The 25,703-nt window shown below is 49.7% G+C and overlaps 9 protein-coding genes across 9 annotated transcripts; 3 read left to right on the top strand and 6 right to left on the bottom strand.

The window, feature by feature from the left end:
• Window positions 1–355: 355 nt before the first annotated feature.
• FSUBG_8468 (ankyrin repeat-containing protein) lies at window positions 356–2,726 on the top strand (the record flags this gene model as incomplete). Its single annotated transcript, XM_036686879.1, has 3 exons — window positions 356–1,721; window positions 1,769–1,935; window positions 1,983–2,726. The coding sequence occupies 3 exons, from the start codon at window positions 356–358 to the stop codon at window positions 2,724–2,726; spliced, it is 2,277 nt and encodes a 758-aa protein (XP_036536087.1).
• A 557-nt stretch (window positions 2,727–3,283) lies between these two features.
• Window positions 3,284–5,608, bottom strand: FSUBG_8467 (e3 ubiquitin ligase HACE1; the record flags this gene model as incomplete). Its single annotated transcript, XM_036686878.1, has 3 exons — window positions 3,284–3,317; window positions 3,528–5,096; window positions 5,154–5,608. The coding sequence occupies 3 exons, from the start codon at window positions 5,606–5,608 to the stop codon at window positions 3,284–3,286; spliced, it is 2,058 nt and encodes a 685-aa protein (XP_036536086.1).
• Window positions 5,609–9,564: 3,956 nt separating this feature from the next.
• FSUBG_8465 (uncharacterized protein) lies at window positions 9,565–10,482 on the bottom strand (the record flags this gene model as incomplete). Its single annotated transcript, XM_036686877.1, has 4 exons — window positions 9,565–9,891; window positions 9,937–9,943; window positions 10,101–10,213; window positions 10,273–10,482. The coding sequence occupies 4 exons, from the start codon at window positions 10,480–10,482 to the stop codon at window positions 9,565–9,567; spliced, it is 657 nt and encodes a 218-aa protein (XP_036536085.1).
• A 340-nt stretch (window positions 10,483–10,822) lies between these two features.
• FSUBG_8464 (uncharacterized protein) lies at window positions 10,823–11,939 on the top strand (the record flags this gene model as incomplete). The annotated part of the gene is made up of 4 exons (XM_036686876.1): window positions 10,823–11,026; window positions 11,098–11,218; window positions 11,396–11,696; window positions 11,906–11,939. 4 exons carry the CDS (start codon window positions 10,823–10,825, stop codon window positions 11,937–11,939), a joined length of 660 nt encoding a protein of 219 aa, XP_036536084.1.
• A 174-nt stretch (window positions 11,940–12,113) lies between these two features.
• FSUBG_8463 (dipeptidyl-peptidase 4) lies at window positions 12,114–14,450 on the bottom strand (the record flags this gene model as incomplete). Its single annotated transcript, XM_036686875.1, has 1 exon — window positions 12,114–14,450. The coding sequence occupies one exon, from the start codon at window positions 14,448–14,450 to the stop codon at window positions 12,114–12,116; it is 2,337 nt and encodes a 778-aa protein (XP_036536083.1).
• A 1,065-nt stretch (window positions 14,451–15,515) lies between these two features.
• On the top strand, window positions 15,516–15,827 carry FSUBG_8462 (uncharacterized protein; the record flags this gene model as incomplete). Its single annotated transcript, XM_036686874.1, has 2 exons — window positions 15,516–15,546; window positions 15,601–15,827. 2 exons carry the CDS (start codon window positions 15,516–15,518, stop codon window positions 15,825–15,827), a joined length of 258 nt encoding a protein of 85 aa, XP_036536082.1.
• A 1,760-nt stretch (window positions 15,828–17,587) lies between these two features.
• FSUBG_8461 (uncharacterized protein) lies at window positions 17,588–19,479 on the bottom strand (the record flags this gene model as incomplete). The annotated part of the gene is made up of 2 exons (XM_036686873.1): window positions 17,588–17,646; window positions 17,709–19,479. 2 exons carry the CDS (start codon window positions 19,477–19,479, stop codon window positions 17,588–17,590), a joined length of 1,830 nt encoding a protein of 609 aa, XP_036536081.1.
• A 363-nt stretch (window positions 19,480–19,842) lies between these two features.
• On the bottom strand, window positions 19,843–20,889 carry FSUBG_8460 (Arabinogalactan endo-1 4-beta-galactosidase; the record flags this gene model as incomplete). The annotated part of the gene is made up of 1 exon (XM_036686872.1): window positions 19,843–20,889. One exon carries the CDS (start codon window positions 20,887–20,889, stop codon window positions 19,843–19,845), a length of 1,047 nt encoding a protein of 348 aa, XP_036536080.1.
• A 2,797-nt stretch (window positions 20,890–23,686) lies between these two features.
• Window positions 23,687–25,137, bottom strand: FSUBG_8459 (uncharacterized protein; the record flags this gene model as incomplete). The annotated part of the gene is made up of 5 exons (XM_036686870.1): window positions 23,687–24,190; window positions 24,241–24,363; window positions 24,545–24,814; window positions 24,864–25,058; window positions 25,114–25,137. The coding sequence occupies 5 exons, from the start codon at window positions 25,135–25,137 to the stop codon at window positions 23,687–23,689; spliced, it is 1,116 nt and encodes a 371-aa protein (XP_036536079.1).
• Between the last annotated feature and the right edge of the window lie 566 nt (window positions 25,138–25,703).

The raw sequence follows: 25,703 nt of genomic DNA, 5'->3' as shown, positions 1-25,703 counted from the left end.
TTTCTTGACCCCCGAGGGTAGCTTTCCTTTCCTGGACCGGCAAGACATAGCTGTGGGATAGCTGGTGAGGGGGCAGGAAAGTGAAACAAATCACCTTTTGACATGACAGCAAGTGATATGCAGGTGCCTCAGCGGACCTCGTCAGCTGATGGAAAGCGCCATGTTTAGGCAACATACCCTCTTCAGCTTATTTTACCCTTACATCTCTCGAAACCTCAAGTGAAGGCCAATATTTCTCTTGCAGATCGGACTTTCATCGTGATTCAAAAGACGTATTGGGCTGCCGTGAAAGGCCAAAGCCCTTCTGCTGAAAACTTTCCTTCATACTACGAAACCACGAAGCTACTGGTGTGGGATGGCTGGTTCACCCGATAAAACCAGTAGCCAGCAGGACAAAGGTTGGACGCCGCTGATGTGCGCTGCAGAGTCCGGCGACATCGACACGCTTACAGCCCATGTCACTGATAGTCGCGATATCGACATCGACGCACGCGACTACGATGGCTGCACGTCGTTGGCAATAGCTGCCGAAAAGGGGCGTACCGCTGTGGTAGAAAGACTGCTTGAACACGGCGCCGAACCCAACTTGAGCGACCTCGACCAGATCACTCCGTTGCGGCAGGCCGCTCGGTATGGCCATGCTTCTGTCGTGCAACTTTTATTAACGAATGAGAAGTTGTCGGATGTTAACCAGCGACCTGCCCAAAAGTACAAGCTAGAGACACCCCTCTCCATTGCGATCAAGAAGGGCCATCAAGAGACAGCAGAGCTACTATCGCGCGCAGATGGCATCAATCCGTGCCTAACAACTGACCTGAACAAGGGGTCTTGGGAAGAAATCAGCATACTGGGCCTTGCTATTCGTGGCGGATTCGAGGACATGGCATTATCTCTGCTGGATAAATGTGATATTGGGCACGACTCTCGAGACACTATTGAGCCTGCCTCGAAGCTCCTAGTTTTCGCTGTCGCCGCTGGATGCCCTAGGATTGTTCAAGAGCTTTTGACCAAGCACAGTCCCGATGGAAAGATTGAGGTTGGCTATAGAAATGAAAAAGGGCGCACTGCTCTTTCATTTGCGGCCGAGAGGGGCTTTGAGGCTGTGGTGGACGAACTGCTGGCAACCGGAGCCGCCGATCCAAACAGCCGAGATTCCCGCACGAGAACACCGCTTATCTGGGCAACAAATCCAGGGTGGAGATATCGTCCTGGGGGTTGGCAGTCGCACGAGGGCGTGACACGCAAGCTGCTGGCTGATAGGCGGATTGCTGTTAATGCTAAGGACTCAACTGGCCGTACGGCACTATTATACGCGGCTCAAGATGGCGCTTTAGGACTCGTCACGACTCTTCTAGAGCACCCTCAGATCGACCCAACGGCTGGGCCCGAGGACATGCCTCCGTTGTTGGAAGCTTCACGTGGTCACGCGGACGTGGTTCAGGCGTTGCTAAGTTCAGGGCGGGTCGACGTGAATACCGTCATGGCTCGTGGGTATGAAAGAACAGCACTAATGGCTGTGGTCGAATACGGTGAAGTCGAATACAAAGGTGCGACTGAAGTGTTGATATCCACCTCCGGTATCGATGTGAACTTCCAGGACAGGGATGGTAGGACAGCTTTGATGCTGGCTGTCTCTGGAGGGACGGTGGGAATGGTTAAGCAGATTTTGGCTGCAGGAGGCGATCCAAACATGCAGGACAGCAACGGAAACACTGCTCTGAGTCATGCGCGGAACTTGAGGAAATAAAGGCGCTTCTCAAGGTTCCAGGGATCAAGCCTGATCTCCCGAACAACATGGGGCGGACAGCACTTTCGCTGGCCGCAGAGGTTGGCGAGATCGACTGCATCAATGCCCTTCTCGCCAGAGACGACGTCAATCCCGATTCAAGGGATATTAATGGACGAGGGCCGCTTTCATGGGTTTTCGGAGAGGTGGTCTGGGGAGTATTTCCAAAAAAGAAGAGCGAAAAGCCATATTGCAGCGGCTGCTAAGGATCCCAAACATCGACCCTAATGCCGAGGACCATGATGGCTTTACTCCGCTGCTTCTGGCCATAATATCTGACCAAGGTCATGAGATCATAGAACAAAAAGAGTCTGAAGTCGGCGGTTCACCCCCATATGTAGCCTTGAGCTATGTATGGGGAAAGCCAAAAGGCAATCAACAACCATCACAACGGCAAAAGCACCCAGAAGATCTGGACGGAAAGGGAGGTGGTACAGTGGAACCAGCCATCGAGGATGCCATCCAGGTGACACTAGAGTTGGGCTACAGATACCTGTGGGTGGACCGGTATTGCATTGTGCAGACAGGTGACGAGGCTATCAAGCAGGAGCAGCTACGACATATGCACCTCGTTTATGCGAATGCAGAGGTGACTCTGATCGCAGCAGCTGGTGAAGACTCATCAGCTGGTCTACCTGGCGTCCCAGGGCGCCCGAGGAACCAGCAACCAGGCGCTCTTATCCAGGGCCACGCTGTGATATGCATCCCTCCAGATCCCTCCCTCCACATACGCTCCAACTCGACCTGGGACACTCGGGGATGGACATATCAGGAGGGACTACTAGCAGGCCGCCGTCTTTACTTCTCAGAATATGAGATATCTTATGAGTGCCGCCATATGCTTTGCCGCGAGGCCATACACTTGCCTCGTGGCTTGGAACAAACTATATATGGAGATAAGCCGCGCTTTATGGAGTCTTTTTGGATGTACCAGTCTTGAAAACTTGTCGGGATGGACTCATCCAAACTGGCGTCGGCATATTTGACCTCTTGGCGGTTTACACGAAACGAAAGCTTTCCTTGCCCTCAGACGCCCTCAATGCCATGCTTGGTATCTTCAGTTTACTTACACAACACAAGACAGGACCTCTATATCATATTTGCGGCGTCCTTATTCTGCGCCTCAGAGGCTCTCGCCTAGGCGTAGTCGAGGGAAAACGACTAATTCCAGCGCCTAATGCTAACGTCGCCGTTGCTCTAAGTCTTGGTGGCTTTATCGATGGTCTATGCTGGCAACTTAAGGAGCCCGCTCATCGGCGACAAGGCTTTCCGAGTTGGTCATGGACAGGGTGGCAAGGCGTTGCCGCTGCAATGAGGAAAGATAGCCAGGCTATTGAGCAACCTAATGGACTTGCGATAGACATATCCATCATTTTATATCAGCATGGCAGTCGACGATACCAAGCTATACCTTGAAGAAGACTGGAAGAACTGTTTATGAGAGCCCACGAAGGCGATCCAAACTCTTATTTACTGGACAGGCTATAACTTTCGGTTCTACTTAAGATCAGATCTCAGCGTGTACTTGTATCTATTGTATACCTTTCATCATGCGGACTTAACGCTCCTAGCTGCTAGCCATCCGTGGTTATAAAATACAACACATAAGTTGAAAGGTCAACTTGACAATGATGAACTCCGTGTTTCCCAACTAAATACCCGTCCCAGGGAAAACAGGCTTCTCGTTGTGCTTGCAGTTGCGTTACTCCCTCTTCTCTCCGCCCTAGTCTTCTTCTCCAACCTCTCCAATTCCACTTCAGGCTCAAGTGATAGGAACTTATTCACCGCCTTGCTCGACGAGAAGAGTCTTCGAAGTTCCCTCCTCGCCGTATGCTCATCAATGTCCTGCTGGTCCGGATCTGCACCCTTGGCACGCAAGCGTAGAATCATCTCTTCTCGCCTCGCAAGTGAGATTCCAGTGCAGGACGAGCAAGCTAAGATGGGGCATACTCCTGTATTGTCTACCATGTTCACATGAGCTCCTGCATCGAGGAGCTTTTTCATTGTTCTTAAGTTGCCCTGCGCACATGCCATGAATAGGGCTGTTTTGCCATACGCATCTTGGGAATTGATGTCAATCAGTGATGAAGCGTCATGACTATCTGGGTCAGCATGTGTTAGGCTTGAGCGGTGCATCGACCCATTTAGAGCTTCGAGAAGTAGACTCAATGTCTTGTGGTCGCAGCATCTGTGAAGCGGTGTGCGGCCTTCTCTATCTCTAACATGGACCAGTGACGGCGTCTTGAGGAGCTGTCTAGCCACTGCAGTGTTTGACTTTCCGACTGCTAGAAGAAGAGCCGTATCTCCGCTAGCGTTTCTGAGTGCGAGGAGATCGTCTTTCAATAGTAGTGGGATGATGGACTCGTTCACCTCGGTATCCAAGGCGGCTTCATGTAAAGCGCTTCTGCCTTTGGCGTTCTTCAGGTGCGTAAATACCAGTTGATCTCCTTCTGTACGGACTTCAAAGTCCTTATCCGAGCACCACTTGATAGCCTTTTCAAGATCGCCGGGTATTTTTGTTGGATCATATCCAACGTGGTGTACTAGGTATCCCCCAAGAGCAGTGGCAAACTGCGGACGGCCTTGTCTCTTGTAGATCTTGCAGATCATCTTGGAAATCTGTTCAATCTCAGTATGATGTCTATCTTTGTCGACTTCACTGTAGCCGTTCAGCAGCGCACGTCGGAGCCAGTCTTCTGCTTGAGCCCAATCCTCCAAGGTGCAATACATCCGTCCTAAACTCCACCATACCCCGCGTAGATCGGGGTCATGCTTGTCTATATTGGGTATGATACTCTCATGCACGTACGACTTTGCTCTATCTCCGAAGATAGGGTGTTTCTCGATCGAGCTGAGGAGAAGATTGACGTATCTCTCCTGGAGCTGGAACGTCTCCTTGAAAGTTGGCGTAAGCCCTTTGACTCGACTGATCTCGTCAGACAGTCTAATGACTTCCAGTTGAACATTCGATGCGATAACAGGAATTTTGGAGGCTTCCAGATGGTCGACTTGTTGTATCGTGGCACGGAGGCGTAGTTCTTGTTCAACGGGACTCACTGTACTTGAAGGCATTATTTCAGTTGTGTCAGGCATCAGATCCCAATCCACTTCGGTTGGTGCAAGGGTAGCCACATCTGTAGGGTCCAACTTTTGAATGGCAATATGCTTGGCGAAGCCCTCTGCAGAGGACCGCCAGTCATCCAACTCAACTCTGGGTTCATCAAGGGTTTCAGGTGTAGGAACGGGTTCCCAACTGGCGTGGCCAGTCCCTAGCGCCCGCTGAACATCATTCATGTTATCGTCGTTTATACTGTGGCAGTTTCAGCATTGGCGAAGAAGCATGGCTAATATTGGAAGCATGACGTACCCTCTTATGAGATCTCTGTTGATTTGAAGAAGAGTGACGTGATGCTCTATCCATTTGAGGAGATGCTCGTTCTCTTTCCAGTCCATTGTGAGAGCAAGTTTGACTTTGCTCCTCAACGAGACCCTTGAAGTCGAAGCTCGATTGCCAAGGTTAGTGCTTGAGATGTTGCTTTCGAGCTTCCTAAGGTCACGGTTGAACCGATCGAGATGAGTGCTGATGACTCCATAGTGTACCCCTTCGAGAGAATCCCTGGTAGGATGACTGACATTTCTCTCCCGTAAGACAATCTCGAACTGCTGCGAGATATGTTGGAGAGACTTGATCGCGACATTCCATCGGTCTAGCGTCTCATGCGAGTCCCTGACCGCCGTGACGCAGATGTCGATGGCTTTGCAGGTACCTACGATCGCCTGTGCAATGGCGATGGCACCTCCAATAGGCTCCATCGGGGTCATAATAACTTGTCCGTAAGTATATTCCTAAGAGAATTCCAGAGTCGTAATATGGAGTACGTACGCAGAACGGGGAGAGAAGGTGAAGTAGCGGAGTTCAGATGAAGAAATATTGGAAGATGATATGTCGAAAGAGAATACCAATCGGTACTTCTTGTAAATGCTCCGCCTCCGCAAAAGCCAGGACCTTTCGAAACTGGATAATTGCCGATCGATCCACATGATCATCGAGCGGGGAGTCTCGAGTCTGGGGAATGTGGACGTAAGGCAAAATCAGCCGGTGGACGCTGTGTGACATCACCAAGCGCCCGTGGCGTTTTATGAAACTCGGTATGAGTCAAAGAATATCAAAAAGGCTGCAGTTTGCGTAATGGAAGCAGTCCCGACACCCGGTTGGCTCTTTGATGCCAGGTTCTTAAACCAATGATGAAAATGCACCAAGTCTTTTGGTAATCATTCGCTGCACCTTGCACAACCAGGGACTGCCGAGCTGATCTGTTTGCTATAATATCGCCAAATTCAGGCCTCAGGGGAGAGCCTGCAGATCATGCAGTTCTCCAGACTGTCGCCAGCCTTATTTTCAACCCTCACAGCCGTCATGACTCGCTTACCGCAACCCATGATTGGTGATAACTTGCATCTGGTCAATGCTCAATGAAAAGTCGCAAACGCGTTTGTTTGCTCTCAGGGATAAACCTTGCGATGTTATTCAGCTGTCTCGTGTCCAGAGTTGAGCTATTGTTTCAACTCGGCGGTGAACCTGTAGTCCTGCAGCCATTTCTTGGCCTGTTGCGGCAAAGGCTCCCGGTACAGTTCGCTCAAAGAACAGAGCCGCATTTTTTCGGTAAATCAGTTCAATGGCATTAAATACATGTGATTTCGCTGCTTAGAATTATGCCTTGGGCAGTTGTATGACGTCCTTTGAGCCAACCTCCCCGAGTTGCCATTTATCTAACCCAAGCCCAATACCTCAGAAACAGAGACTGATATACCCAGTCACCTTCTTGGAGTGATCCACATTGGACATGACTGATGGAAAGGCCTCATTCTCTCTTTCTGGGAGGATTTCAAATTTCAAGGAGGACTGGGAGAGATGGATAAGAAGACAGATCAAGGAGCGCGGTGGTGATCGAAGCGTCCTCTGTGAGTATCGTGCCGACTGATCTCAATAACTACCCCATTCTGACATTTTAACAGGCGACACCACTTCCCCAACAGAAATCAGAGACGCCCTCACCAGTCTCGCAGAGCATCTCCCCACCGTGAGCGTCGACGAACTCGAAAGGGCCTTCAGCATCGCGCAGAACATTAACTACTACGCCGTTGCCGAGTCCTCAGAGAATCCAATGCCCAACGACCTCACCGAGGATGAAAAGAAATGCATTCGTAATGAGAGAGAGCATGTGTTTTCTCAACCTGGAATGCCAATCATCATCATCACCGTGTCTCTCGCCGCCTTCCTACAAGGACATGTTCAGGCTTCGATCAATGCAGCCGATATCTACGCTATGGACGCGTCAAATCCTCTGCGCCTACCACCAGGTGATGAGACTTGGACTTCTGGGGCCATGAACGCAATACCGTACTTCACTGCTGCTTTGATAGGTTCGCCAATGTCCCTTCCCATCAACATCTGCATCGGTCGTCGAGGGGCACTCATGGTTTCTGCCTTGTTGATCATTGCAAGCTCCATTGGCTCTGCGTTCTGTCAGACATGGCTCGAGTTGCTCTTGGTCAGAATCATCGCTGGCGTCGGTACGTATAGCACTTTATATCATTCAGCAACTCCTTTGTCGTTCTTGTACTAACAAACATCCAGCAATGGGTATCAAAGCCGTCAGTGCGCCCGTCCTCGCTTCTGAGACAGCCGTCCGATTCTGGAGAGGCTCCATAGTACTAGCCTGGCAGCTCTGGTATGTCGTCTCCCCCTGCATAGTGACTCTCTCTAAATCCTCTAGGGTTGCATGTGGTATCCTCATGGGATCTGTCATCAACATAGCAATAGCAGATGCCACTGGATACCTTGGCCAAGATGGAGACAACAGATCACGTCTCGCTCTTCGCCTTATCCTCGGTGCCCCGGCTGTTCCAGCGCTCCTCTTATTCATCGCCGTGACTATGTGTTATGAGAGTCCTCGGTACTATATGCGCTCCGGCACTCCAGGTTACAGCATCGACCGTGCCTTTCAGATTCTACTCAAGATCAGATCTCATCGTGTAAGCTACAGACCCACGATATCATGATATGGGCTGACTCAGTGCTATTAGCTTTTAGCCGTCCGTGATCTCATTCTCATCTGGTGGCCCAATCGTCCACAGAGGGGGGAGTCTGACCAGGCAAGTATAATGGGGGCGAAGCAAACCGGGCTCACATATATGGGACGAGTTGTAGCATCCTTGAGGCTATCGAAATTGCAGTACTCGTCCCTTTTCCAGCCAGAATTCTTGAGAAATGCGGTGTACAGTACCTGCATAGTATCACTGGCGCAGCAGCTTTGTGGTGGTATGTGGAAGGACCCTTCTTCACAAAGTCTACTAACAATTCTTAGTCAACGTCTTCGCATTCTACTCCAACAAAATGTTCAGTGGGGCATACGACAACCTCAAAGCAACTCTCGCATACAGCGTTGGATTTGGTACGTGCTTCAAGACTCCTTGGTCATAAGAGCCTCGTGTCTGACACTGACTACTATGCAGGTGGTGTGAACTTCCTATTCGGACTACTTGCTATGAGGTCAGTAACTGCGTGGTTCTAGCCTACCTACAATGAACTGACTGCCCCAAGATCTATAGACACTCTTGGCCGCAGAAGATGGCTTCTCTTCACACTGCCGTTAATGAGCCTGTTTCTTATGGGGGCGGCTATTGCATATACCGACAACTTCTCAAAGGATATAGAGGCTCGAAACATTGTGGGAACCGTCTTTGTATACTGTGAGTATCCGATTGGGGTGTGTTAGAGCTGCATTGACTTGTCGGAGGTTTCGTGGCTGCTTATGCCCCTGGCCTAGGTGAGTAACCAGTACCCATGTACCCATGTATCAGAAGCATCGCTGACGAAGGCCTAGGACCGATCCCATTCACTTTGGCTTCTGAGAGGTAAGGACCCATGTGCTTGATGAAAAGTCTACAAAAACACTAACTTAACCAAGTTTCCCGTCATCTCATCGTGAAGCTGTAAGTTTACCCAGATTTGCCATAATCCTACCCTAACACGAAGCAGGGCGCTTCTATCGCTATCAGCATGAATCTCTTCTTCGCAGGTCTCTTGTCAATTCTGCTACCAAAGATCTATCAGGCTTTCCACGCAAGAGGGACATTGGGCGTTTTCTCCGTCCTCAATGTCATAGCATTCATACTTGTCCTCTTTCTGATTGAAGAAACTAGTAATCGGAGTCTGGAAGACCTTGAGAAGGTCTATGAGCGTCCAAAGATGCAACTGGTCATGTGGGTATGGCATGAACAGCTTCCTTACTTTGTGCAGAAGTGGGTCCTTTGGAGAAGAAATGTTGAAGAGCCTGTACCTTATGACAGTTATGGCGAAGAGGTACACGGTGGTGAGACTGAAGCAGAAACGGAGAGCTTGGGGGAATCACGATAAGTCCGGAATATCACTGGCGACACTGCAGAGGAGAGTTTCGATCAGCCTATATAGCTTAGGCATAAAAGTAAACCCATGGCTTCTTCACATACCTTACGACATAATTGAGAGACAATTGAGACATTGAATGGACAGAGAAATGCCAAGAAAATGGTTTTTAGCGTTAAGCAAGGTGACCAACTATAGAAACTAAGAAAAACAAGAGTATCGAGGCGAGCCAGCGATAAACCAGCGGAAGAAATGAGGAAAGCTGCCCAATGGGCGATATGATAGACCACAGAAAGAGCAAGAAGACGCCCCGAACTCCGTCCGGCCAGTTACAACAGACAAGGGTTCAGAGAAAAACCACCATCGAAGGCTAGGCGGCGTTGCGCTTACGCTTGCGCGACAGGGCTTGGGAAGGCCCTCGGCTGAGGGGTGCCATTCCAGCAACATTAGGGGGGCAGACGGGAGCGGTGCAGCCACTGGCACGCGCTTCATTCATCTGGGCGATGAGAGTATCTTTAAGTTCCTGGGGCAAGTCCTCAAGCTCCCCATCGTCGGATCCATAGGGGGTCTTGTCGGCATCGGGAAGGCAACGGAGCGCGTTGCGCAGACGCACGGCCTTGGAGGCATCGCGAGCGTACAACGGTATCGAGGCCGCAACTTTAGCCTGCATTTCCTCAGGGGAGAAAGTGATGCCAGACTAAAGAGTGTTAGCGGTGAATGACCGCCAAGTGGTCGCTGTAACTTGCAGACTGGAGGAGTTGCAGGGAGAGCAGCTCGCAGTGCGCCGCAATGCTTTGTGTCTGGATAATCAAAGCGACGCCACGATCGTTGTTCGATAGCTTCAGCGGGTCGGAGATCTGTTCGGCGATGGCTCGCTAAGCCGAGGCGCACTCTTCGAAGACGGACCAAACGCGCCAGACATCCGTGCTGTCGAGGACGTCGGGGTTGGCAGCGAGGGTTTGGAGCCGACGGACATGATTCCAGTAGAATTGGGCGGCGCCGAGGATCTCGCGAGGGATCTATGCTAAGTATGAGAGAACGTTGAAGATAAATGAACAAATGAAGAAGGATAACGTACAGAACCGCATTTCTTGTTTGAGTTCTGGCAGCAGAGACAAGTGGGTTTCGCCGAGTCTTTGGCGACACAGAGCAGACGCGAATCGCGATGGATGGTCGTGAGGCACAGAAAGCACGGAACCTCATCTGGTGCAGTGAATGAGGTAAACTTGATGTTTTTATCGTAGACAAACTCTGCCAGGGCATTCGCGATGGTAGGTAGCATCGACATCTTGAATCGCGCGGAGAGAAATCGAGGCAAGGCGAAGGGTCGGCGATGTGAGAAGTTGAAGAGAAAAAGGGTAATCAGACATGGCACGGTTCAGCTGGGCAGACGTAGAGCCTTGGATCCATCGCGAGTGCACAGTGGCTACAACTCGAGCCTGCATTTCCTATAGCGCAGCAGCCGATGTTCTACTCCCGTCGCCCCACAAGGAGAAGGAAAGGTTTCAACGTAATCCACGTTCGAACTTTCCTTCTCAGCGTTGTTGGCATCCCCAGCATCGGGTAGGTGCATAAGCCTTTCCCTCTTCCAAAAAATCGAGATCTTCGTCTTTCCCCACTGTCTCACCATGCGCGTTGCTTCTACAGTCATTGCCGCTCTTGAGGAGTACGAGTTCGACTTGGAAGCCGGCTTTGCTCGCCTTGGTCCTGGCGAGTCTTCTTGCCTTGGATGTGTGCTCGCCATCCACCGAAGCAACCGTCTCGTTTGCGTTATTGATGAGATGGAAACTTGCTGCACTTGGTGTGCTCACAATCACAAAAAGTGTACTGCTGTAAGTACTTTAGTCTTCAAAGCTTCTCCAATATTTCCTAGATCCCACTCGAACTCAAAGCCGTGATCTAGCACTACTGGAACCAAGTCGACTACGAAACCACAGTCGACCGAACGCTGACCCCCATCCAACGCTGGCGTATTGTGCAATGCCTCGACCGTCGACGAAATTGGTTCCGCCCTTCGCTCCATCGTCGACATCCGAACCTTTGCCGTTTTGCTTTTTTCTCTCTTTGTTGTCTCCCCTCCATAATCTCTCTGTGATAAGGTTGTCGGAGGTTAAAAGAGGCTTTAGCCCCCAGCGCACAAAGGTAAAGAACACCAATAAACACATACGGGCAAGATACTGATTGCCCTCACTGTTGCCTAGGATTCATAATCTCTCATTACCTGCGAGAGCCTTCGCCAGATCCCAAAACCATTGCCGAACTCTCGCCTCGTAATCGCAACCATGGCTATAGTCCCTGTCCCCCCGGAGGAAACACCCCTGACCCATTTGAACCAATACAACCAAGCCAGAACAGTACGTCTGTGAAGACAAATACCAGACAGAGGCTCTACCACAAGGCGCTGGAAACAGGCCGCCGACTTGTCGCCAACCTACGCGAACCCACAACCCCTTACCGGGTTCACCCTCCTACCACTGCCCGCTATACCTTCGAATACAGCGAGTATGGCCCGAGAGCAAATTCGCTACTCCCATCCTCAACGACATTTCTGCGAAGCTTGAACGTGGATGTCTTACTGCGATGTGTGCAGTGTCCCACCAGGGGACGGCGAATGTGTGGCGGTGAAGATGGCTCTTTGGAGCGGATTATTTGTTGTTATAAGCGAACTTGCAAGAAAGTTCGATTGCATTATGTATGGATAACTGGTTTAGGCCTAAGCCTCGTCCTAAAGATCCTAAAACTTAGGATAAGATCATCAAAAAGAACCCTAAAGCTTATGATGATACGATCACAAGGCTTAGTGTCAGGTTGAGACTTGGTTAAAGATCACACGACAGATTCGCACAACCATGGGTCAATTATTAATGTTGCGCGGAAACTTTCTATTCTTCTATCAATCTACATAAACAACAACGATCCTTACACCACAATCTCCACCCATCTCTTGTTCCACTGATGTGTCAACGCCTTGGCCTTGGGCTGTCTCTTAACCTCATCATACAGCCTAGCGGTAAGATACTTGTAAATCCAAGGCGAAGCACCATTGTACACGATACTGTGGTCACTATCCGTGAACGCAAACATCTTCATCTTCTCAGGTGACACGCCCGCGCCAACGAGAAGATCAATCATAGCAGCGGCATGCTGATAGTGAACATTGTCATCACCAGTACCGTGAAGAATACTGAAACTACCAGCGATGTTCTTGAAGCCATCGACTTTGTGCACGGCAGTCTCGAGATATCCATCCTTGTTCTCGTCAAGAGTCTTCATGTAGCGCTCCGTGTACATGGAATCGTAGAAGCGCCAATCCGAAACAGGAGCTGTGATGAGGCCGAAGCTAAACACTCCCGAGTCTGCCTCGACGGTCTTGGCTGTAAGATATCCACCATACGACCATCCCCACATTCCAATCTTATCAGCGTTGATAAAACTATATCTCTTGATGAGCTCCTCCGCAGCCCAGATCTGATCAAGAGGCTCAAGCTTTCCGAGCTGAGATGTAACGAGCGAGCGGTACTTGCGGCCTTGCATGGCGGTTCCGCGGTTATCGACGGTGTACACGATGTACTGAAGCTCAGGATCAGATGAGATGTAGGACTTCCATCCTAGAGATTGGAAAGACTTTGCGACACGCTGGGAGTTGGGTCCGCCGTATGGAGTGAACAGAACGGGGTACTTCTTGGAAGGGTCGAAGTTGACGGGGAGCTGCTGCATGACGTTAAGGGAGTAACCATCCGGATGCTTGAGCTCAAAGTATGTGATGTTGGGCATGCTGTACTGATTAATGGTCTTGTAGAACGCCTTGTTGTCAACAAGCGTGCGGACAGGCTTGCTGGTGGAGTTTGTGGTGTAAAGCTCCTGATAAGGGACGTCGGGACCCTGGTAGTGAAGAATGTAGTAACCGCCGCTGGAAGAGAACGATGCAGACCAGTAGCCGGGAGTCTTATCATCAACGAGAGGAGTAATCTTCTTAGTCTCCCACGAGACCTTGTAGACATGTCGCTCGGTAGAGTGTCGCTTCGAAGCTTGGAAGTAAATAAGCTTCTTGGCGGTGTCGATATTGAGAATAGTCGAGACCTCCCACTTTCCAGAGGTAAGCTGAATAGCCTTTCCACCGTTGACAGGGTACAGGTAAATATGGTTCCAACCATCCTCGTCTGAAACATCAACATAGTAAGCATCCTTCTTCTTGGAACTCAAAGGACCAACGAAAGAGATGGAGAGAGTATGCTCAAGCCATCCATCGCTTCCGTCTCGCTCTCGAACGACCTTTGACTTGAGCGTCTCAGGGTTGACGACGACGTGGGCATCATGGTCTTGAACACGATTGAAAGCGCGATAGATGAGAGCGCTGTGATCTTTGGTGACCCAAGCTACTTCACCAATGATGAGCTCCTCAGGCTCAAACGCATCGACAGGAACAGGCCTGTACTCGCCCCCAGAAAGATCAAGAATGTTGAGCTCGACAGTAGGGTTCTTGGATCCAACCTTGGGGTATCGAAGGTCCAGTTCACGAGGATACGTAGGCGCAAGCTTCTGGTTATCCATGTAGTAAGGAATAGTGAAGGTGCCGACACCGGTCTCGTTGAAGCTCAGGAACGCAAGGAACTTTGCATCAGGCGACCACCAAAGCGCCGAGCGTCCACCGTAAATCTCCTCCTCGTACACCCAATCAGGCACACCGTGAAACATATCCGGTCCCCCATCGCTCGTGATCTGGTCAATCTTGCCGTCCGCATCACGAATGAAGAGATTATTGCCCCGCACGAACGCAACGGCTTCTCCACTCGGCGCAAACTGGGCGTACTGAATATCGCCAACTTGGTCTTTCACAAGAGGTTCACTCTCGCCAGACTCAACGTCAAGAATGAAATAATCAGCAAAATACGAGTAGCGGTATTGCTTGGTGTAGTTTGACGCGACGAGCACGCGCTTTGCGTCGCTGCTGATCCAATACTCGTGAAGATCCTTGGGGAGCTTATCGGCTGTGACGAACTTTGTTGTCTCTTCGCTGACGATGTCCTCAAGAACAAGATCGCCATTGTCGCCGAGAACAATATAGTTCCCATCTTGTCCAGCGGACGACCACTCTACACTCATGGTAGTAGGTCTCAATTTAGCGCTCGGACTCGTCTCATTGAAAGTGAGTAGGCGATCACCCTCGCCAACAGGTTGATGCGGCTGTCGAGGCGGATCAATCGCCAGACCCAACGGGGCGAGCGCCAAAAGAGTGGTCAGTAATTTCGCGACCATGATGAACGAGGTTGCAGGAGAGAACCTTGAGGAAAGAGGAAGAGAAAAAAAAAACAGGGCGTTCTTATAGAGGATTAAGTTCCGGGACGAGATTAAGCTTATACGGGGATCGGCAGGGCTAGAGAGATAGGCGCCTTCCCGCAGCGGTTTAGATGTGGAATCATACAGGGGTACGAGACCTGCCGCTTTGGACCATTTTTGCAAAAGATCCCCGTGTTATGTTGCGTTGGCCAAGACTTGGTTTCTTGGGAGGGCGACAAAAGTTCGTGAGGAGATAAGGAAGGAAGGTTATTAATTTTTTCTTGGTTGATAAGGTGATGGATCGTCCCTGAATTAAATTTGAGTCGGGGTTGGAGTGTGCCAATTACTGGAGTAAGCTGAGGGTAAATAAACACTGTGATCTAGGGTGATGGCCTACCCCTCACTTGGATTGTTGTCGTATCGCCTACAAATAAACAGTCTCGAAGAGGCAGAAAAAAAGATTCCTCTTATCATCCGAGCATAGACCTTTGACAAAGCGAACAAAGACCCAGCCTGCCGTCGATGGTTTCATGAGAACGATCCAGGTTCAAAAGAATCTAGACCAAGAGAATGCGGGTGACTTTACATCCTTGCCTGCCGTTTACACCCACCGACTTTCATCCCAAGTGACCGCGAAATTTAGATAAATTTAGAGTATCTTAGGGTAGTTTAGGATAGCTTAGGTAAAGCTTGACAGACTCTTAGACTAGATTTTTCAGTTTCGGGCCTCGCAGTACCCAAAGTCCAACTTGTACGAGAATAAGAAATAGTCCTGACTGTATTGTTAAAATGGAACTCAAACAAGATTACCGGTCTCGAAGCACGATTAATTCTACAATTTGCAGGGGTCCCGTTCAGGAAACAGTACTCCGTACATATAACGGTATTACTGCGCCCCTCACTTGATCAAGCTACAGTTAGATCACGCAATCAGATAAGGTTATTTGTCGATAAGAATTAAAAGAAACAGAAGTCTTGGCTTTACATACAATCTCAGTCCTTCGACGACTTATGCATTATGTGCAATTTGAAACGACAGATATCATGATACCTCGGGTAAGACCTTGCTGGGGCGGTTCGTTATGTTCTGATCATACGTATATATGTGTCGTGCTAACATACAATACAGAAACGAAAGATGAGCACAAAAAGGACGAGGATGAGAAGGGTGTCGACCATGCCGGGAGGGGCAAGCGTAAGGTTTCTGCTTCTGACGGTAAAGGTTCTCCATCACCTGGATCTCCTCGGCCTACAAAGATATCTGCTACGGAGAAGACGATGTATGATGCACTCCGCAAATGCACTCGCACTATGGCCATGAAACTCATGGACTCTCGCGATTCACTTCCCAAGTAGACCCTCGTACGCATTCGCGAACTACAGTTTCCCTAGATAACAAATGTTGTATCTCATGTGTAAACTATCTATGGCACCTGGAATAATAAGCCATAGCTGGAAAATGCCTCCAAGAATGACCATCGAGCATCACACTATCGCGAATTGTCTGGTATGCCCTGAGGGATATAATGGAAGTTTGTAGGGGATTATTTGGGGAAAATCATTCAACAGTCCGAGTTTCATCCGCTGGAAAGCATGCTAGGGTCTTGGAGACGGCCATAACTAGTGACTGATAAGTTCCATTGAAGTTCGCCGCTATAGTATCTTAATCATCTATGACAGCGTTTATCCATGGATGTATATACTCCAAGCCTCGCTTGTTAATCTCCCCGATACAATATCCCCATGTATCCTTGCTTATCCTTTGCAAGCCCTCATTAATGTCTCTTAACAGGATGGCCCATCTTTGCTCTCTAGCCCGATAATCGGGCTCTGATATGCTTTCCTTTATACAATTTGCAATACCCAGATGATACTCTGCTGCAGGTGAAAAATACTCTCTGTTGCAACCATAAGGATCTGCATTGACTCTGATGAGAAGTACCTCGAATCGTTCTTTGGCGTCATGTGGAGGCTGGACGTGTAGAGCACACTCCGTTCCACCCGGCATTTGAGCCTCTAAAACTTGACCGAGCAAGCGGTAAGCAGTAACAAAGTTCCCAATAGCCAGGGCATGTTCTTGAAGTCCAAAGAAATAACTGGTAGTGCTGTATGACTGATATCTCGAAGAATAAACCCCAAATTCTAAAATCAACGGGCTTTGCCAATCATTCATTGAAGATAGAGTGTGGCCAAAGCGGCGCAGTAGGTCTTTGATCTTGCCACCATCCATCTTCCAATGGGTATATAGACGGTGAAGGCATTGTGTGACGAACCATGAATGCAGTAGTGTTGTTGCATTCTTCGCCTCGTGTTGAGCTTTTAAGGAAACACCTTGCCGCCCTTCGCCAGTCGCACTTTGTAGGCGGCTTAGGAGGTAGTCAACAAGCCCCAAGCACGACTTCATTGCTGGAAACCCGTCGAACTCCGTCAGTGCGCGAAGCAAAACAGGAACAGCTTCTGTCAGACGAGCGATTGACAATTGGTCTACCAGTGTGGTAACAACAGCGTCCGACCTGGCTACCCTGACGATGTTTTCAAGGAACTCCAATTCTCTTTGATTGGAAGGAACTTTGAACAACATCGGATAACGCCAATATGAGTGACTGTGAAACAGGCCACGTTGTTGCCAGTCCCTCAATTCCTCAAACATGCTGCTTCGGCAAGATATATTGCCATGAAGCCCCTTGAGGGCAATATTTAACGCTGGGTGTAGCTGGGGGGTGTCAAAATTGGATGATAAATATGTCTGTCCGTCCTCTACCTCTAGATAGTAGCGTTTTGACATGTAGCATAGAAATCGGGTTTTGACTAGATGACCAGCAAATAACCTTTCGACTTTTTCAATTGATGACCATTGACAAAGTGCAAGACATTCACGTCCAAAATGTGAGTCGGTAATGAAGTCGAATGCACATCTGTGTACAAATTCGACCCTTGTCATGGCGTAGTCAAAAACGGCTTCGTTTCCAGCCCACTCGTCATGGGCATAATACAGTGTCTTTACTTCAAGGAGACCTCGGCAAACTAAGCGCAATCTTTGTTTTACCCTCTCGCATCTAGCTTGAAGATCCTTTGCTTTGATTTCTCGTCCTTCCCTCAGTAGCGACGTGAATGGCTTATCCTCCAGAGCTGTAGTTAACACGAGCAATGAGCGCATCGAGTGGAGAGCCGTTGTCTCAGAATGATTCGTATAGTAATAATGTTCCTCGTCGATATTGATTGCTGCAAGAGCTAGACTGAAGCAGCGAGAAGCATCGATTCTGTAAGTTGATAGCTTGGCATCATCTCCTGGGCGATTCCACATATCGACCAAGAGGTCGTGTAATTCCGATGGCGTCTGTGCGAGTCGCTCCTCGAATTCATGGGCACCACCTGAACGTATTGCTTTATTGAGGCTCTTGGCGGCTAAAACCACCCAGAGAAACACACCGTTTGCTTTGTTTACAACTGTTGACAGAAGTCGATATCGATCATAAGAGTTTAGACTGGATACCTCTAGCCTATTGTTCGCATAATGGTAGATATCTTTCCAATTCAGCCGATGGGTTCTGAGACAGGGCTGGCTCGTGAAGAACCGACAGAAAGGGTCCTCTTCCCTACTGGATGCACATAGCTTGATGTTGTCAAGTGTGAGCAAGTCGTAAACCACTTGCGTGTTCTGCTCGTCGCCCCACGGTAGGTCCTCGAACTCTTTAGCCTCGTCTAGCCCATCGAGGAAGATGCAGAAATTAGTGCCTGAGAATCTGATTGCCCAGCAGAGAGCTTTCTTTAGCTCATCCACATCCCAATCTCCACCGTCTCGCTTATCCTGGATATTTGGCTGCTTGGTCCATAGCTGTTGGGCGAGATCACGGTTCTTGTGAAGCACTTGATGGAGAAGGGAACGTGTCATACCTTCTATGTTTTTCTGTAGCGGCTGCCCTGGCTTCCAGAAATAGTGAGTGAGGATTTGGATGTTGCTATCCTGGACTTGCAGATGCTGCAATGTACGGGGATTAGTCGCAAGGAATTTCATGAGCGAGCTTTTTCCAGAAGCGGGCTTGCCGCTGACCCAAAATTGCTGGGTATCAGACTCTAGCCAGGCAGGAAATGAATTGAAATCTGATAGTCTTGTCGCATCGGCTGACCCTGGTACATCGCCACGATTGCAGTCAGTGGGGTTCTCGAAGACCCAACTGAAGGTACCGGGGTAGTTTTCAGAGATATGATTCTTGCGGCTGTTCATTTCAGGAAATCGGATACTTTGGAGCAGTTCATCGTGCTCTTTCTCGAAACTATTGCTTCGGTCGCGTTGGGCCATGTCCTGAAATTCTTGGGTCATCGAGTCACGGAAACTCGAAATGGACTCTTGCGTGGTAGCGAAGCCTGCATCGATAGCTGCACGTGTTGTTGCATGCTCCTGGGTAACTAGGTCCCTTGTCTTGAGTGACTCGGCTGAAAGGTCGGAAATCCGAGTGCAGCCATCTGCCAGCTGTGTAATGATTGATTGCAGGTTGGCATCGAGTTTATTGAAGGACTCCTTTGAAGTGATTTCTGCAGCCTGAGACTGGTTGCATATACGTTGCAGAACGACACCATGGAGAAGGCTCTCGTATCGTTTGAGGTTTACCTCAAGACTTTCGAGTTCCTTTCCTTGCCATAGAGTGGCCAGACTCTTTTTGCCCACCTTTATCTTCCCGCGGAATCCACGTCTCGATGCATCATCGATATGAAGCTGGGAGAATTTAGATTGCAGCTGGGCCATGGATTCTTCAAGCTTTTTGCCAATCTCAATTATCTGTTGTTGGTCTCGGCTCGGCGGCAAAGCTTGAGAGGTCGCCAAAGTTGAGCTGTTCATATCATCGAAGCAAGCTTTCGCGCTTTTGAGATAGGCCTCCAGCCTAGGGTCAGGACAGTGTTCATTCCGAACGTGTTTGTAAACTTGGAGAATATCTCTGCCGAAAGTGACGATCTGCATCGCATTGCAGAGAAATCCTATGCCAGCGATCGCGGCCTCGGCTCCCGACATTTTGGCGTTGTCTTAAATTTGAGAATATTTTGAACGATATTGTTGGGATCGGAATCGGATTTTAAGAGTGAGATAGTGAAAAAGAGAAACGAGAATGCTGAGTTGGCCGAGTGCGGGGTGACGTGTCAAGGCGAACTACTTTGCGGCTGAGCAAGGCAGACACAGTGTAAGAGATTGTATTGTAATTGTTTTTTTGCATACGCTATTGACAATATTGGCATGTCTTAATTTCTCTAGTGTGCATACGGCTCCCAATACACCGGGCGAAGTGAGTCAGCATTTTATTTTGATATCAGATAAATGTATGTACTTGGTCTCATAAGTATATAACAATAAATGTAACTGTATGGAGGGTCACCCTGTCTAGATGCTCTTAAAGACAGAAAGACTTGACAGAGCCTTTCCAGGCCACGCGAACAAAGTGTTGGAAGGGCACGAAGAACCAAGAGCCTGGTTGTTCATCCAAGCAGGCTCCCAGTAATACAATCCAGCTCCACCCTTGACCTTGCTAACAATGCTAGCAACCTTTTTAATAAACTGCGTCTGACCATCAGCGGAGAAGGGAATGTTCTTCATGTCGCTGGGAAAAGGTTGAGCGGGCGAAGGGCAAGACGTAGGCCAGTCAAGCTCGCTGACAAAGATCTGCTTGCCCCATTTGTTGGCCATGTTGGTAAGAGACGTCTCGAGCGCAGAGAACGTAGCGCCTGATCCGTAGAAGGGGTAGTATGACACACCCATGGCGTCGAAGGCATCGAGGGTCAGACCCTTTTGGTTGAGGACTTGGGTATAGAAGTATTCTTGGGTACCCCAGTCCCAGCCCTTGTCGAGATGGATCATGATCTTGGGCTTGGGGTTGATGGAAGAGTCCTTGATACCGTAGGCCGCAGAGTTGAGAAGACGTCCGATGTTGTAGTAAGATTTAGTTGAGCCGGTGGGGAAGAGAAGACCAGCTGTGATTTCATTTCCAATGGAGATAATCGCAGGCGGTACACCAGCAGACTGGAAAGCGTTGGAGACCTGCTGGGTGTAGTTGTACAGTCTCCAGGACAGGTTATCGATATCGGTAGGCCATCCGGAGGGAATAGCCTGGTGACCAGGATCAGCCCAGGTATCGCTGAAGTGAAGAGTGAGGTAGACACTCAGGCCCGCAGCTTTAGCACGCTTGGCGAGCTTGAGGTTGTAATCAAGGTTATAGTCGCCGTTAGATGGGTTCACCCAGACTCTTTGACGGACTGAGTTGACTCCGTTCGCGGCGAGGATCTTCTCAAGGGGTTGAGCGGAACCGCCGGCAGTGTATTGAATGCCCTTCTGTTCCTCGAGGAGAACCGAGGACCAGTCGACGCCCCTGTAGGTCAAGGCCAAAGCGACCGAGCAGTAGGACAGAAATGCCAGAAACCGAAGAAGTACCATTTTGACAATCGTGAGAGAACTCAAACAACCAATCTCTCCTCGACGAATGGCGTTGTCTTAAGTAGCAACTGACCATCCCAGACATGACTTTCAAGCGCACCATAAATACGCGGAGCTGTGTAGGATCCGTACCAGGATTGTCGTTATTCCTCCAATCACAGCACGGACGAACGATGTTTCACCAATTATTCCGACATGGGTCTAGCGCTCCTTAATGAACGATGAAACGTCGTGAGTGAAAGTTCGGAAGAGACATACCGTAATCGGGTATCTAGACGCGGAGCTAGAAGTGCCGGCTCCGAGGATTGACATGCTCTAATGGGACTTGTGCATGTCTTTCATCCGCCCGAATGGGAATGCATGGAGATCATAGTCACTATGATGTAGTGGGGTAGATGATCCGCCTGTCTATGTCTATCACTAAATGATGCTCTTGGCTGGATGTGTTGTTTGTATTCCAGACTTGTGGCTGAGACAGAACCCAGTGCAGTAGTAGGACTGGCCTCACGAGACAGAAAGGTGCAATACCTGTACACTAGCTCTCAGGTACTGTAGCCCATCATAAGGCTTGTAAAATGAGGCGCAAGGACATCCTAAGCTTAGGTAAAGGCTTAGTCTAAACTTTGCTAAACTCATAAGGATCGCCATAAAGTAGCCCAAGTTATCATAAACTGCCATAAGGATTCATAAACCTCATCATAATCTTGTCAAATCTATGTAAGGCTGCCATAATGCTTAACCCTAAAGCTCATTCCCAAGATCCCGCCGAACAATACATTTACCGATCTCTGGCTGGTGGTCAAAAAGCATGCGCACAATCATGCGCCCTAGGCAGCTCCCCAAAATTGCAAAGAATGCATTTTGATGTCGAGTAAAGGTAAGAATATACTGAATCTCCTCGCCACCCGGAACCTTCTCCCTGTGGTCGGGAATTGACCGGTGGATAGCCTCCTAAACCACCAGTTTGGTCTCCTTATTCATCACATGGTCGATCTAGACCCGTCGGAGAAGGGACGGCGACAGGGATTGTGCGTTTACTGCCGTTTCCCAGCTCTTCCAAATGATCTCAGACATCCTGGCCTCCAGGGATGTCCTCCATACGTACCAATAGTCGAACTTGCGTTCAAGTTCGCTCACTGCAAACGCTCCGCTCCGAGGAGCTGTCTTGACTAGCGCGCAGTGGTTTTTTGCAATTGGCGGTATACTGTAGACCTCACAGTAACTAAGGTCATTTGTATCAACGTTCTCCCGTCGGAGATATGTCATCGGGTCGTCATTGAGGGGTCGACGATGTGGAAGATATTGCTTATGCTGGATAGTGTATTTGTCGTCAAGGGGAGGGTGAACTCCTCTGACCTTCCTGGTGTCATGTAAATCGGCGACCCGTCTCCAACGCGGGTTCGTAGAGTTTGTACCGAGCATGTGTCTGCTCCGGCGTGCTTGTATCAGGATTAAACTCCTCCATCGGATCGGGGGACTGTCCACGCGGGTTGGTATTGTTCTTTTTGGCAATGGTTCAGGATCGATTGAATAGTGTGCGGAGTAATGATTGAACGGGACAGTGACACAGGATACCTTCGGACGAAGACATGGTAGTTCGAGGATGTCATGTCTATTCGTAACAGCTACCGCTCGAGTCCTCGTTAAATGATCCGTGGCTGATGGGGATCGCAGCTTGGTTTCGTCAATGGTTCTGTCCATTCCGATCAGCCCAGCAACACCAAGCCACATGGTCAACCAACATTCTCAGGACAATGCGCCCCAAACGACTCCCAGGATTGCAAAGAATGCATGCTGGTAACGGGTATACGTAAAAATGATTGGATGGTCTTCTGGGATTCCACCATCATTGCGTCGGGGCGCGCGCTGTTCTCTTTCGGCAGTCGATCGGCGGATGGCCTCCTAGACCACGAGTTTTGTCGCCGGATTGACAATGGGGTCGATCCAAATGCCCCTTGGCGAGGACAGGGACTGCGATTGACCGTGGGTGACTTGGACAAAGGCATGTCAGAGGAGCTCTGACATCCTTGCCTCGGTGCCCGCAATTGACTGGTCGTTATTACGTTCAAGTTCCGTAATAACGAGGACACCTCCCCAATCGTTCGCCTTAACAATAGCGACAGGCCCATCTCCGCGTATTTGGCTATACACTTCGCACCAGTGTAGGTCATTTGTATCGATATTATATGTTCGTAAAAAGCGCTCCGTTTGTTGAGATAGGGATTTCCTCTTGAAGCCGCCAAAGTCCGCTGTATACCGGCCTTGGATAGGAGGGTGGACAGCCATAGGCTGAGTCTGACGTCGGAGTTCGGCGACGAGTCGCGACTTGTCGGGATTGCAGCTTGATCAAGTGCAGCGACGAAGAGATGCCAAGAGGTGAGAAAAAGGGTATCGGGCTGTTGGACGAAAGGATTGAGGTCTGGGAGACGCGCGTAGAAATGAGAATCGGAGGGACGGCAAGAAGTGCAAAGTTGAGGAGAAGACAGAATGAATGACGAGTGGGGCCGGGTGCAGCGGGATGGAGTTGATGACGAAGACTGATGAACAAACTTGACACGGTTGTTGTTGTTGAAATGGTGAGGACTTGAGCAGGCAGAGCGACGTTGCTGTAGTCTGTTGTTGCCCTCCGAGCTCCTTCCTACCAGCAAAGGGCTACACGACGTCATTTCCTGTGAGAATCACTTCCGTTTGCAGGGGGAGCAAGAAACTGCAATTATGAGAAACGTGTCCAAATAAAATCATCATAAAGTCCTCTAAGCTTTTGATGATTTACCTAAAACTTTTCATCTCTTAGGGCCTAAGCTTTCATCCATCCTTGCCGTTGGTAGTGCGAAATGGATGAGTGGTCAGCCTGGCGGCGCTTGCGCCCACTCCGACGAGGCTGAGACGACTCTACGGCCAGAGAAGGATCTTCAGGAGCTTCGGAAACCCGGATTCCCTTCCCAGGGGGAGGAGTGTCTTCACGTTCTTCAGGCTGTCGGCGCCGCTTCTGCGGAGTGGCTTGCGCCGCCCCACGACGAACAGGACCTTGGCCAACTGTGCGGACCGTATTTCGAGCTGCCGGCTTCCCTTCGACGATCAGACGCTCCATGTCGTTGACGAACTGATCGGGAAGTTCGGCTAGGGGGAGCTTTGCCCTCTTGCGATCGTCCTTCCCATCGACCGGCGTCTCCAAGGCAGTGGGAAGGCGTCGGAGTACGGCCACAAACACATTGGCCTCACGGCATTCGCGGACGTAAGCGTGGACGCTTCGGCGAATGTTCTCCTCGATGGTAGCGGTGTCGTGGACCTCGGGGGCAGTCTAGGTAATTAATCAGAGCTGACACGTCGGCGAAGCAACAGGGATCTTACCTGAACGCGATAGCAGAGCGTGAGAAGCTCCCGATTGGAAGCAAGTTCCTGCGCTCGAACGACAGGCGCAACGCCATTGGGGTTACGAGAAGAGGTGCGTAAGGGACCAGAGAGCCGACGCCGCTTTCAGGACATACTGCATAACCCGTCACTTTTGCAGGCGAGTCAGCGCTCTATCGGTACTGAACTCGTCGTGAAGGGCGTTCCAGTACGCCTGTATAACAGGCTTGAGCTCAGGTGGGATCTATCTATCTTTTCGTCAGACAAAGGGATGTAGAACCATCGACAATGCAATAATACATACAGCGATACATTTCTTGTGGTCCCTCTTGCAGAAGGTGCACCGAGATGGTTCATCAACGACGACACATACAAGTCGCCCATCTCGATGAGCAGAGAGGACGCAATGCAGACATGGGAGCTCAGTGCCCCACAGGCGATTAAAGCCCGTCTCTTCGTCAAACTCAAACTGTGCAAGGGCAGTTGTAACGGCGGCGGCGATGGACATCTTCGAGGATGGTTCGGCGACGGAGTGCAATGTTGTAGGAATCTTAGATGTTGAGAGAGTATTATACTTGTGAAAAAAACGTTAAAAATCCGAGATGAGGGCTGGCAGAACAAACGAAGATCGGGAGGAGGCCATGGAAGCCCGTCTCTTCGTCAAACTCATACACCTCAAGGGCACTGGTGACGGCGGCGGCGATCGACATACAGCATGCACCCGTGATGTCGAGCGTTTGAACGCTGGGTCCTGCTTCGGTTTTGGCCTTGTTGGCTTTGGCTGTGGCTTGTCGGTTGATGGTGGCATTGGGGGTTATCTGTTGTTTTGTCGTCGCATCCGAGCACGGCGAGCAGGCCCACACAGCTTCTCACAGTTCGACAACGATCGGCAATCATAGCGTGATGTTCTCGGATCGCAGGAGTAAAGAGTGTATTATGAATGAAATATGTCAAAGATGCGAGTTGAGAACGAATGATGATAAGGGAGAAAGAAAAGTTTATCCAAGTTCGAGAAGAGATTTTCTCTCAAGAGATGCCGGCTTTTTCGTAATGTCAGGCTGACAGACCCAGTGCTCTTGACACTGCTGACAGCTGGCAGACCAGGTTCTATCAAGCCCAATCGCAGCGCGATATCTAAACACCAGCTGGAATCGAATTGAGCAAAGGAAAGCTCCACTACATAAACCTGGACTGTTCGTTGTAACGGATTTGCGCTTTATGCAGTAAATGCAGTCTTGACTTTTATAAGTTAGGTGCCATTAGAACAGCTCCTCTCAACTTGGGTCGAGCCACACGGTACCACAACACTTGTGCCTTCAATGAGATTACAACAAGAGTTAAACACTGGCCACTGCGATAAAACTATATTTCGGGGAATCGAAGCGCCACGTATGTATATAAAGTATTGGCCACCAGTAACAGACTAACAGTGCAATGTACTGGCCTAAAGTTCGGAAGAGCGC

This window comes from Fusarium subglutinans (genome assembly GCF_013396075.1).
Source record: "Fusarium subglutinans strain NRRL 66333 chromosome Unknown NRRL66333_c0000116, whole genome shotgun sequence".
Classification (NCBI taxonomy): Eukaryota; Fungi; Ascomycota; class Sordariomycetes; order Hypocreales; family Nectriaceae; genus Fusarium; species Fusarium subglutinans.
The sequence above is the reverse complement of the archived record's forward strand: the minus strand, read 5'-3'. Positions and strand labels throughout refer to the sequence as shown.